Here is a 14,448-nt window from a genome sequence, read left to right as displayed (position 1 = left end):
GGCATTGACCTGAAAAAGAGAAAGGGGGTTGAGTTACATTGTATCATTACAATTCTTGCTGACTGTATATAACAACTGTTATTTTGATGTGTAATTTTGTATAATGCTCTAACTTATACATCTAAAATTTTCTTTAAAGATTTGTATGAGCAAAACAGTATCATATTCCACAAAACTTTTACACTTTTGCACACAACACAACATAGTTCTTGGAGGCTTTAGAGACAATCCCTGTCTTTTCTCAACCAAAATGTCACGTCTCACTACAGTTTCTTTTGAAGCAAGGCCCAAAATTTTATTATGTCCTACAAATAAGATATCACCAGAATCTATGCAGGCATACTAGACACATGCTTGCCTTCTACATTACACACAAACACACATTCTAGAATTATGCTGGTCTTCTGCACACACACATACACAACAAAAACCATAACCTTCTAGGCAAAGGTAAAAAATCATCCAATGAATACTTACTGCACCAACCAGCCCCTTGCCGTTGACCCAGTCGACGATCTGCTCTGCGATCTCGATAGCGCAGCGACGCTGGCCCTCCCGGGTGTTGGCGCCAAGATGGGGCACTGCGATCACGTTGGGGTGCTGAACTAGTGCCGTGTTAGTGGTTGGCTCCTGGAGTGAAAAATTAGAGAAATTAAGATTACATCGGTGGGATTTACGACGAGCTCCTTATTAAGTCTCCCAGCACTGGGAAAGTACAAGCTGCAATCCTGGGTTCACAAACTGCACCTCATCTCACATGCCGACTCTCTTCTCAACTTAATATGGCGCTACATGAGTATGCCATACTTATTGTTTTTAACATTATACCAGCAAACAAGAGATAAGCTAGCACACTTGCTGAAAAAAACCCACTGGTCATCCAATCCATACACAAATCATTGCTCTCTAGCAGAATCATGACAAGTATCAATTACTTTATGCAAGCATGTGTCATTTTTTCTATTAGTGTGTGTTGTATCTTTGACAACAATGATGGTTATGACAAAAGCTCTAGACTGAATGAACATTTCTCAGGCAAATTCATCATAAAAAGCTGTCATATCAAGCACTGTCCACGGATAAGGTTTTCCCTGCTGCATTCTGAAAATGTAAAGTTCGTAAGTAAGCATTCGAGTGGTTAAAGGTAACCACAAGGTCAGCATGAGGTCATCAGGGGTTAAAGGTCGCAACCCATCATGCCCTGCAGCCAGAACCAACCTGTTCCCAGGTGTCAATGGCGGCACCAGCGATGTTCCCAGCTTCCAGGGCCTTCAGCAAGTCAGCCTCCGATATGATCCCGCCGCGAGAAACGTTCAGAACCTTCAGAGTCTTTTTACACTTGGCGAACACCGCTTCGTTCATGAGGTCTGAAGTTTGAGAGTTTGAAAAGATGATGGAGGAGGAAAAATGAGGTTAACTTGTTGCTGTTGTGTAAAATTTAGCTTTCACCCCTTCAGTAAACTAACAGAATTACATTGCCATTTCTAACTTTCAACCTTTTCTTCCTTCTTTAAAAGGGCAAAACATGTGCCAGGAAAAGGGCTGCGTAACTAACAGTATTACCTGTGTCTGCAAAATTGTTTATAAATGATATAATTGACAATACTTGTTAAAGGACATGTACACACTTTTCTGTACCGTTTTCTTTTTATTTCTAGATACACAGCCCTATCCAGGAATGTAATTCTGTTATTTAGAGGGGCTATACTACGTGTATTCTCTCCCGTACCTTCTCCCACACATCCAGCGCTGCCCCTCCACATTTCCCGGACTCCAGCGCACGCAATATCGCCGCTTCTTCGTAAATCCCGCCCCGAGCGACGTTGACAACCCGCATGCCGTCCTTGCACTTCGCAAACGTTTCATCACACAGCATGTCTTGGGTGGGAAACATGCCGTGCGTTAGTAACAGCAAGCAGAACATGCAAAAAACAGGTTACAATGTAGTTAATGTTTTTGCAACCGTGTGCCTATTCTTTTTTAATGCTTAGTTCAAAAAATTAATAATGTAATCAAAATTAACTTTTTTTTCTAAAAGCAGAACATGCAAATACAGTTTACAATGTAATCACTATCTTGTGATTGTATGCCTGTACGTAGTCAAAGGAGTGGGCCATAAGGAATATTCTTTTAAAAAAGCAAAAAAATGCAAATCATGCGTACAATATATATAGTAATCTCCAAGCAGATGTTTGGAGGCAAAATAGGATTTCCTGGCTCCAAATGCAGTTTGTGTGTGTGTGTGTTTGTGTGTGTGGCTGTGTGTGTGTGTTTGTATGTATGTATGTGTGTGTGTGTGTGTGTGCTTGTATGTGTGTGTGTATGTGTGTGTGAATGTTTGTATGTGTGTGTGTGTGTGTGTGTGTGTGTGTGTGCATGTGTCTGTGTGTGTGTGTAAGAGTGGTGTGTGTGTGTGTGTGTGCATACACGTGTGCATGTGCAAATGACCAGTATTACACAAGAATGCCTTGATGGATTGCATTGATATTTGGAAAGTGGGTGGGTTTTGGTGAAACCTTGAAATGATTACGTTTTGGGCCCCCTAATAGCTTGTTCGCATCTGTTTTTAACAAATTATTTCATTTTACAATTCCACTTATCTTTTTAATACAAGTTATAGATTGCATGGCTGTTATCAGGACCCCACATGCACAGCCAACATGCATCCGATAACAGCTGTATTAACACTGACGTAACCAACCCTAGAGGGACAGAGCCATTAGTGAAAACCTAAGCCAAAACTGAGCTCAAACCTATCTGGCTGTTTTATCTTGTAAACCATCTGTAAAACATTCTGCATCAATCCATCCATCTAAGACTTTATCTTGTTCCATGCTAACCTGTTCCACTGTTGATGAGTTTTTAGGTTATAGAAACCAACACTGTTACAATAGTACAGCCTACAGGGACAAAGTATTATACCAAGAAAGTTTTCGAATAAAGAAAGCTACTCTGTATCTGAAGGATGATTACGAGTACCGGCAGGCTTTTAGCCAGGTAGGCGTACAGGCGTACATTGTACGCCCTGTTAGAAAAATAACTCAAATTGCACGCCCTTACACTGGGGAGCAGATCCTCTGACAAGCATGAAATTCTGATTGACCAGGGATGCTATAGGTCACATGTGGCTTGTCTGACAGTAAATTTGCTTCATTCCCCCAAATTTGCACCTCAAAATGTGGGAAATGGTGTTTCAGAGAGTTATAAATTTCAAAATTTTCCGAGTGAGGTTGTCCCCAGACCCCCTACAATACTCATGCCTGCAGCGCTTGCCAAACGGGAAGAAAATTGGACACCCTATGATAAAATCCTAGATAAAAGCCTGCGTACCGGTATTAATCTATCATATACGGAAAGTTTTAGGACATGCAAACCTACTTTGTGTCTGTGGGGTGATTACTATATACTAAGCTGGACAGAGCCGCATGGAAGCGCGGTGTGAAAATTAGCAGACTGCTGCCTACTCCTGTGTAGTCAAATACTGGATACTACTAAGCAGGATTGTAGCCAGCTTGAAATCATTTTCCGTCCCCTCAAGTTTGAATGGAAATCCTATTGAGCACCGAAGGCCCGACGTTCCATTAAGGGCATGAAATCCAGGCCCTCTAAAATGCTACTTCCTGCATTTTGAGGTGTAAATTTTGCTGGTGGACCATACTTCCAAAACCTTCCGCTGATTTTTTGGAGAGCTTGGAGAGCAAAATTTCAAGTTTTTATATCTTTACATATTGATTTTTGTTAATCACAGAGGATATCCGGATGGAATGGGCAAAATTTTTTTCCGTCCCCAGCTGCAAAATTCTTTCTAAGGACAGAAGGATGGGAGCTGGCTACAACCCTGGCTACTACTAGTAATATAATATAAGGAAAGTTTTAGGATAATAGGAACTTACTCTGTGTCTGTGGGATGAGTGGCACGTGTACGGTGATGTAATCACATTTCGGCCACAGCTGTTCCAGTTCCATCCACTCCACGTTGAACTCTGAGGCTGTCTTGCCATCGATGATGGGGTCATAACCTATCGTCTGGAATAGAAATAGGTGTCTTATTAAGCTTGCTTTTCTTGTATCACTCAATGATGGTTAGAGCCCTGCAAGTAACAATCTTGACAATAACTCCTTGGTACAATCTAGGTTTTAACAACAAATATAACTACATTCTGCTTCTTTGGTCAGAACATAATAATTCTTTTGTCAACTAACTTATAAAATTTTAATGCTGATACATATACAAAGCTTTATGCCTTGAATGAACATTACAAAGTTCCCTCTCCAGTCAATATACAAATGTTCTTAAAATTCAGATCACATACAAGTTCACACAACTATCCTAAGAGGTAAAACGACTCTTTTGATTCAATGATATGTATTGATGTATGGACTAATCAATGCTATACACTGTTATCACCAGGATATTTTTTCACAGTGTAGGGGCTTCTTAGTGCAGCAAAGCCATGTGGTAAAGTGATGCAGACATATATCACTATTGTAGGGAATCCTCCCCTTGAAAATTTTAGAATTCGTAAACCATTTCTTGCATTTTAGGGCCAAATGTAGTGAACATTTCTTACAAAAACAACACAAAAGTCCCCATTCGTTGGTTGAAACACAGCATAGGGGATCCAAATCAGAGCATAGGGGGCCCCCTATGCTAAAAAGGCCTGTTAAGAACCCTGCTATACATGTACATGCATATACTTAACAGCTATCATCACACAAGTATGACTTGCATGCATGAAGATAACACATTGTACATTGTAAGTGCCAGCTGTTGTCTACCCTCAGCACAGCGTGCCTCTAGCTAACAGCTGCTGTTACAAATATTCAGCGATTTCCTGACACGAACAAGTGATATTTCTATTCAGGGCACCATGGCCTTTTATATCTAAGGCCTAGGAAAAAATGTTGTGTTTCCTGTTTTGGTCCTAAGAAAACTGGGGTTGGTACTACATTTGATAGGAATTATCTTTTTTTTTTCAATTTAGCCAAAACTCTGTGTCTAGTGATACAATACAGTTTTAGTAAAACTGAAATACATAAAGACACTTACATTTTCAATGTCAAACTTTGAATGTGTGCATAATGGTTACAAATCATTTATCCTTCATTTGGATAGGGGCAGGGCAAGCAGTTTTTATTTGAATAGGAAGCTGGCTTAACAAAACTTCTGACTGAAACTATGTCCATGCACCGAAAAGTGTCGACAATTGTGTCACTTGTACAGGTTTGACCGTTATTCTCAACCTTTGGAAGAATGTTCTAAAGACCAGATGGTTTTGCATTCCAATAGTTAACACTTTACCATGGTTTTAATCTGCTTTGTCAAACATGTACGATCTAGAAATGCCAAATAGCAATTACTCAAGCAACTGGAAATTACATGTATCTGCACTCTCCTTCCATACAATGACAGGCGTGGTGGGCTTGGTAAAATTTATTGCGGTGAATCACCGATAAATCTACGGGAGGGTGGTTGCAGGGTGAAAACGTGTTCTCACCCATCAGATGAACTGGAGCGACTGATCACCCACGTGCACTGGGCCAAGGGTCAGAGGTTGCATCTAATTAAATGCTATGACCTTTGACCTATCATTTATTTATGTTCTCATGAAAAACTACCCCTCACACTGGACCTCTGGGAAGAGCGGCTTTGGCCGACAGGGCCAATTGCAGTCAAAATAAAAGGTATGTATGTACCTCGCCAACTATCTGCACTCTCATGCAACAATGACAGGCGTGGTGGGCTTGGTAAAATGTATTGCAGTGAATCACCAATAAATACACCAGGACCAAGACAAGTTCAGATGAAGTTGTACAATCTGGAAATTGCCAACTAAAAAAGAAGCTCCTCTCACCGTCATGCCAAATGCCTGCATCCTCAGTGCCACCTCCTTGCCGATCCTCCCCAGACCGATGATCCCTAACGTCTTTCCGTACAGCTCGTTTCCCATGAACTAAGCAAAAATGAAACATATATAATTTGCCATTTAAGAATACACATGTACATACAAAGGAATTTTACAGCAAGATAGAAAGATACAAAAAGGCATTGCTCAAAAAGTCAAAGGATAACATTTTTTAATGTGTCTCACCTTTTTCCTGTCCCATCTGCCCTCCCTCATGGACATGTGGGCCTGGGGGATCTGCCTGAGAAACAACAAGGAACAGGGAAGGACTTTAGCATTTATCACTTTGACTTTGACTTCCAGATGGATTTTGGAAACCAAATTGTTGGCTTTTGAAACTGAAAATTCAACATAGATACATGCAACATTAATTTAGTTACATGCAGTGTGCCAACAAAGGTATCAAAAAACGTTTTCTGGTGGGAAAATGTGCACATCTTGGTATTTAGCACAACAAAATCCGTGTTTTTGCATACAATCAGTGGTCATCACTCCATCGTCAGGGAAAGCTGTGTGAAGCGTCCTTCCCAAGGGCATAACATCATGGCATGGAGAGTATTTAAACCAGCACAGCTATTGGTTATGAACAAACCTTTACCCTGCTACTACTACTACTACTACTACTACTACTGTCAGTCAGTCTATACAAACTACAACTCTGCACAAAGGACCTAAACAACAATGATGACTACAGTACTTTACACTACACCAATGCTTAAGGTTAAGAATAAGAACAACAACAACAACCAGTTAAAGAGGTTCATCAGTCACCTATGTATACAGTTACTATCATTTCTCTTCCAACAGGGACTGTTTTAAAGGTAGAGACTAGGCCATTCTCAGTGACCAAGATGTCAGACATCGAACATTTGGAGGTACGTACTCTACCTTTAAAACAGTCCCTGTTGGAAGAAAATTGATAGTAACAACAACAACCAGGAAGTGAAAACAGCTGGACTGACCTTGCTAAGCTTCCGATGAGGAAACAGGTGTGTTCTGCAGCACTCAGTGTGTTTCCTCCGGGGGTGCTGGGGAAGGGGGGGTGAGAACGGGACACATGATTATTCAATCATTTACTTGTATCTTAATACCAGAACATGTTTTCAACCCAGTTCATCTGTCAGCAGTGCTACAGAGTACTGTATGCTGGTGGAAGATACCTTGTACAGGCCACCTGAGAGCCTGCAGGACTACCAGAACTTCCTGGAGATCATCAATGATAGGGAAAGAGCCATCAAAGAATGATCTTATCAGAACAGTTTTACCTGTCACTCATGTTATGAATGTAATAACACCTGTAATAGTACACTGACAATTCAAAAAATGAAACGTCAGCAAAGGATCTACTGTTGGATGTTGCCCAGTCAGTGGCATGACTAGATTGGCCCTCTTTATTATCCAGTAATTTTTTTCCCTCTTTCCTTCATATGCCCTGCCTTTTTCCTACTATCCTCCCTCCATGCCCCTTGCCAGCATTATACATGTACTTTGCACAGTGTTTTATCCACACAATACCTACTTCATGACCACGATGTTCTTCTTGGTTGCCGAGGGAATGTCCACGTTGTCCACGCCGGTTCCCGCGCGGCCCACGATCTTCAGACAGTCGCTCGCCTCGATAACGTCGGCTGTCACCTTGGTGGCAGAACGAACGATCAACCCGTCAGCCCCCTGGGGAGAAAAACAACAATTTCATTAAATCTCAAGTTTTCAAACCTCTTCTTTCTGACAAGGGCTGTCTCCAGGACCTTTCACTCTATTCCAGAACAGAATGTCTGGGAACGGTAAAAAAATTTGCTATTTCCAATAGTTTTAGGGCAGGCATAATTATGAGGGGTGATGTTACAAGTGCTGTCCCAGTATACAAGGTTAATAAAGTTTTCAGATACATGTACAATGTTGTGCCTGCATCATATCTTTCACAACTTCATTCTATTTCATTCCACCTAAACTAGTTCTTGATGTGACAGCACTGCAAACTCACAATGCATCTCTCACGTAAATGTGATGGAAATTTCCCCAAATCAATCAAACTTGTATCCATATCTTTCTCAATTTCATTTTTTCATACCCCATAGGCCATAAACAGTTCTTTGTGTGCTAGCAATGTAAACTCACAACACATCTCTCAGTCTTACTGACGTAAACGTGATGGAAATTCCCCAAAGTCACAAAATCGATCACCCACAACAACTTGCGTCACTCGGGTAATCGTCTAAGGACGTTCCCCCACTATCTACCCACGATAGGAAATAGGAACGCTTAAGAGAAAATGACTCTATTGAATAAAGAGCAACGTCAAAGCCTGGGGCGCTTACCGGTAATAAATTCACTGCGATGTAATTAAATGGTCGGATGAACAGTAATAGGGGTGAAAGGTACAAGGACAGTACATCCCAAATGCCTTCTCACAACCCAGGGCTCGAAATACTTTTTCTGCATACCTGCACTGGTGCAGGTAACATTGAAAATTACCTGCACCAGACAAATTTTACCTGCACCACTATGAATTTAGGAAGGATGGATCAGAATAAAATTGTTCAGGAACCATTGCAGAATTTTCTTTTACACTTTATAGCAATATAGGTGGTAACAGCCAATGCAACTAAGAACAATCCACATGCACCTACATCATAAGACATTTATGTCTAAAACCCAGTACATGGACCAGTGCAGGTTTGGTGCAGGTAGACACCAGGAATACCTGCACAGCTCCAGTTTTACCTGCACTAACCTGCATATGCAGCCGGTATTTCGAGCCCTGCAACCGTATGACATTAATCCAGCCAATAGATCCATTCTATCTGTCAATCACAATAGGCAATTCAACCAATGTGTGTGCGTCGATTGGGTGGCAATTAAAGTTCTTTGTTAACACTTTGGTTTGAATAAAATGCTTAGTTTATACATCTGTGATTTACCAACATGATGAAACTATTGAAAGATGTTTGATCGTCTGTAAAATGTTGGCATTCTTATGGTTTTACTTTTCATTTCTATGTTTTGACAGAGGTGAAGACGGCTATGGAGTCAGTTTTACTATTGTTTCGGATGATGTAATTGAAAAATAGGAGCACTTGTAAAATACTAGTATGGTAATCAGAGATGGCAGACTTCACCCCCTCATGATTGCAAGCACTCTCTAGCAGAGCATACAGAAACTGTAGACAAGCACACAGACACACAAACACACACAAACTCACTCACACACACACACACGCACGCACGCACGCACACACACACGCGCACACACACACACAGACATACACACACACAGACATACACACTGGCCCTGACTAGGTGTGACACACACACAAACACGCAGACAGACAAGCTCAAAACACTGCAATAAATCAATGCAATATACTAGGAACAAAACCACATACATATACTATAATCATACACCAACTTATGAAACACAATACCCAATGATAATCAATACATATATAAAGCCCTTAAAACCCTTATTGATCGAACTTCCAGTCCCACACATCAATGTCAAACCGAGGAGCTTTACGCGAGCGGGTGACGTCAAAAGCAGCGATCTGTATCGGTGCGCAGCTGGCACAACTGATCGCATCTCCGCTTCCATCACAGAGGAATTAACAAACGTAATGAAAGTCTCCTTGAAGCTTAGGGTTGGATCGACGGAAAAGTTCTACAAAGCTTATCAATGACTCAAACTAAAAGGTATGAAAGGGAAACACACAAATCAGTTTTTTCCTTCTAAAAAAATGTGCATGTGTATTGTCGAAATATTCTCATCATTGTCCAGATGTATGAAGGGTAATAATTTCTGGCTCAGATATTGGAAGAAGTTTAAATCAGCTTTCAGATTCTGTATCTAGTATGACTGTATGATGAGTATTTGTCTAGTTCAGGAATAGCATGTTTTTATAGTTTTGTGGTCTTGAAGTTTAATCTAGCTTATAACTTTGCAATTACATGTATCTATTTGTATCAAGAACCTGTATTGACGCCTCATGATGCCCACTTTAATAAGTTAAACATGTTCTGCGATAAACTATATTTTGATTGCGACGCCCTCAATACAGGAATAGATTTTCAAGTTTAAAGCAAATATTTGCATAAATCATTGCATCACCCCTATACCACCACAGGGTATCGTTTGCAAACACTTTAAACAAATGTTTAACAACAATCCACTACTGAAGTAGGCACTGATAACGATTCGAGTTGATCATTAACTTCCCTGGTTTAAAGTTTAGATCCGTCAAAAAGCGAAGTCATTCTGAGTATGACTTATTGAATGAAAGTTTATTTGCAAGTCCATTCTGGGAGGCTAATTTTTTGCAATTCCACATGGTAGTAAAGGTGGGGTCACACCTGCGTATATATTCAAGTCCGTATGAGGCGCGCATGGGAGTATTTACCTCCACCAGGCTCCACAGGTCGTTGTAAAATAATAGAAATTGGACAAACGTAAACAGGTAACATGTCAGACAAGTTAGCAGGGTCGCTAACCATACTTCTCGGTCAGCTAACTCATCTGGCATGTTATGTATCTATATTTGTCCAATTTGTACTATTTTTCCCGTGACCTGTGGAGCCTGGTAGAGACTAAGAGCGTCATACGCACCTCAAATGGACTTAAATATATACGCACGTGTGAACCCACCTTTACATGGAACACATATATGTGACTATAGACAGTGATATAATTACAAGACCAAAGCATGTCATACCCCTACAGCTTCCTGAGCTACAGGACTGATGGATGGATGTCCAGGTAAAAAGATGCAAAAATGGAAGTTCTGCTGCAGTACCAAGGTCACATACTAGGGGGCTTAAAATTGACCTTGACCTTCATCTTCCAAACACCTACATACTTACCAAATATCATCGTAATCTATCAAGAGGCTCTTGAGTTATACTGACTATAAAATCACACAAACAATCAGACAGACACGCCCAAAACATTATTTCCATTTCATGGAGACAAAAAGAGACCACTGACTCTAATAGTGTTGGACATGCAACACTGTTTGTCAACTGGGCCTTTTGATAAGTGTCATCTAAGAGTTTATGAAGATTTATGACCCATTATCTATCAATTGGCCATCTGTCTCTACAACCAGTACTTTTAGTAATTTATCATCTAATCTATTTTTAGCAGCAGTTAGGGTAGGGTATGTTTACAATCAATACTTGCGTTAATAATTTCTGTCTACTGGAAAGGGGCACCACTATTTACACTAAACATCGGGTTAGAACACACATATGGGCCTGTCACTTGCACTTGTTGTAGTTCTATTGCTCCTAATATGGACAATGCAATTTGGAATGGGCTATTCCATTCCTTAATCTGAAAAGGGGGGCACGAAATCTTTTTCAGTAGAAGACAGTGAAAGGACAAACAGCTGGTTATTCGATACCAGTGTACATATATTGCATTATACATTTGTACTATCAACAGTTGTTTCACAGCCCTTTTGAATACTATTAGCACCTTGTGCAATATATTTTCTTTTTCCAACCATAACACTTGAGAACTGTTAATTGTAAAGTTAGGTATTACTAAAGTTATATCATACTATATTACAAAATCTTTAGCATATTTGTTGGTGTGGAAAATAGTGAGAATTTTTTATGAGGGTCTGAATGGGGGGATCTCAATTATGCTTTACAACAATTCAAGTCCCTTATCATACTCTACATTGATTGTCGCTAGATTAAACAGTTGTCAATGAATTATGTAATAATATCAAAACAGCTGGTAACACCCTAGTATTATATGCATATCAAAGCTATCTGCAAAATCTGTTTATCAATCCATCCCAGGATTGACATTTCACGTCATCCCTCAAAATAATCTGAACTTTAAGACATGAAATTAACAAAAATGTATTTTCATAAACTTTGAGAATCGACAACAAAGGCTACCAAAACAATCAGTGCCACGGAAAAAAATATTAGTTAAGCTGGTGACAGACCCCTTAATCTCTTTGGCTACAGTCAACACAAAGGGGCTTTAAAATAATGCGGATACTACAATACAATAAGGTTGTGTATTTTGACAGTGCCTAACACACTAGCAACGTGGCACTGTGTCTATGTGTCCTGCTTTCAACACATGGCTGCCAAAAAACAACACACACACTGTCCCAGGCAGCATGCCAGCGTCTAGATAACCTCGGTACCAGCCCTTTTGGGGTGTGAGGAGATCGCTGCAAGCCTTGTGTAAACTGTACGGTTGTGTTAACCCCGTACCGGGCCGCCCCACGAGGCTAGGCGGGGCCCTATCAATCATTAACCCGAGGGCCACACGTGCGGCGGCCCGTCAGCATGTGCCGGTGGAAAATCCCCACGCAGAGTGCCGATGTTATATCAGACGGATTAAGGAATGTCTGGCATCTCAACTCGCACTGATGGATCGAAATTAAACTGGGAAAATATAATGCTACAGCAGCCGCCCACTAAACGCCCCCCTCCCACCTTTTTGATAAACTCTCTCCCCAAAACACTTCAAATAAATTCGCGGCAACGCAAATATTTATATAATCGTAACAAATCATAAATGTAGTGATAGAAAATAGTTTTGATTTCTATGTTTTGTGGGGAAATAGTACATTCTAGCGTCACACATGGCTTGCACGTGATAGTTTTGCCTGCAGGCTTTGAAAAGACTCCGGCTCGAATTTCTAAGCTATTGAAATTTGTAGCTGAAGCATGGACTTACATGCATGAGCCTCTTGCAAAGAAGAAATATAAATATATTTCTTCTTGTAGATACAAAAACAAAATAAGAGGAATGCAATTAGCAAAATATATAACAACAAGAAAGTTGTGCCATTAAATCGATCGATAGATGCCTGCATGATGCAATTTTTGAACGTGAAGTTTTATAAACCCACCTTGATTTTCTCACAAAGCTCGTCTTTCGTCATGTCGGTCTTCATTTCCACGACGATTCCCGCCTTTTCCAGAACTTCTTTACACTCTGGAGCGACGCTGTCGCTGATCAGGATTTTCTTGATGCTAGGGGGCGACATGGTTGAGGTTTACACTAGCGCAGTCCCTTCTTCGTAACGCCAAGCCGGCAAATGACACGGATGTGTATGTGTGCCAGTGGAAAATACCCGCTCCTGTGCACCACGTGGTCTGTACACATGCCTATTTATGGTAATCGGTGGGCGGAGTTGGGCGGAGTGTGGGGAATTCCTTTTCAAATAAGCGAATTTACAAAACAGTTCTGATAACGCTTTATCCGAAAACGAATTGATTTGTCTAATGTTGACAATACTTCTTTTGCAAAGTTAGCTGATGCAAGGCACATTTCACGTGTGTGACCTATGACCCTACGGATAAGGCGACATCTGGCGATTTATTTATGAACTACAGACAGAAGGAGTCCTCAATGTGCGATGACCCGGGACCGTCTGGGAATGCAAAGGACACCATTTATCATTCGCAAATCCACAGACAGATGTTTTCTTGAGTGACGATCGTTAAATTACGGATATATTCAGTTTATTGGATAATCATGCCCGTGGGCTAATTGCAAGCGAGCAACAATTAATCATTAATTCATGATCCATTGATTGATTCAATCAACAGCAATTATCCAGCGATTAAAGATCATCAAAATTTCTAAAATCCTAAAACCCGCTCGTTGTGCAAAACGTGGATTAGTTCATTGCCCAGTGTTTTTAAAGAATAAAAAAGCAAACCTCACAATGACAATCGTAGTACATTATACTTTTAATTGATTAGAAATTAGTGGTGTGCAATTGTGCATCCATTACATTATCCTTACTTTGATGTGGTAACGTTACATGCAATAAGCCTTCATACATGATTTTACAAATAAAACACAATACATTTTCTTGTTGGAAAAATATCAATTATAGTGTACAAAAATGAGGCGAGTGCAAAATATAAACAGGAGACACAGACAGTGAAAATTAAACTACGTTACTAGTCCAGAATCATATCCTATTGCCAGAATAACTATTACATGTTTGTTTGTATTTGGCATATATTATTACCTGGATGTCTGACCTTCACCGGTGTACGTTGCTAGTCTATAATAAGGTTCTACGTCTATCTACCTGACACGGGGTTTGACTTCTTCTTTGGAAGCAGTGGATGATAAAGAATACTAGTTTGGACTGATAGGCGGGTTGGATGACTTCAATACGAAGGTGATTTTCTGTGTCTATATTAGCATAGAAAAGCTCGTGAATCATCGATGTCTGTAGTTTAAATACAGTATGGCATTTTCAATCCTTACAAATGCTCTTTCATTCAATTAACTGGTAGTTGTCCAAGCATCATATGGCAGCTTCCATTTGTTCCCTCATTTATTCAGTCTATCCACAAATTCATTCCGCCAACCCATCTGTTCCATCCTTCAATTTATGTATGAATCTATTTCTATTTAATAGTCTATTCATTAATTCATTTATTTATTCATCCATCCATCTATCCGTCCATCCATCCATCCATCCATCTATTCATTCATCCATCCATCTACCCGTCCATCCACATCTATCCATCCATCCATCCATCCATACATCTA

General features: G+C 40.3%; 1 protein-coding gene across 1 annotated transcript in view; it reads right to left on the bottom strand.

The window, feature by feature from the left end:
• Positions 1–13,000, bottom strand: part of LOC118424666 (D-3-phosphoglycerate dehydrogenase-like) — a gene marked incomplete in the record, with an annotated part of 14,496 nt that extends 1,496 nt beyond the window's left edge. Inside the window, 8 exon segments of the mRNA XM_035833326.1 lie at positions 478–630; positions 1,730–1,878; positions 3,894–4,026; positions 5,856–5,954; positions 6,093–6,147; positions 6,869–6,934; positions 7,426–7,577; positions 12,782–13,000. Coding sequence (XP_035689219.1) covers positions 478–630; positions 1,730–1,878; positions 3,894–4,026; positions 5,856–5,954; positions 6,093–6,147; positions 6,869–6,934; positions 7,426–7,577; positions 12,782–12,919 — 945 coding nt within the window.
• Positions 13,001–14,448: the final 1,448 nt, after the last annotated feature.

This window comes from Branchiostoma floridae, chromosome 10 (genome assembly GCF_000003815.2).
Source record: "Branchiostoma floridae strain S238N-H82 chromosome 10, Bfl_VNyyK, whole genome shotgun sequence".
Lineage (NCBI taxonomy): Eukaryota > Metazoa > Chordata > Leptocardii > Amphioxiformes > Branchiostomatidae > Branchiostoma > Branchiostoma floridae.
This window is presented reverse-complemented; position numbering and strand designations above follow the sequence as displayed.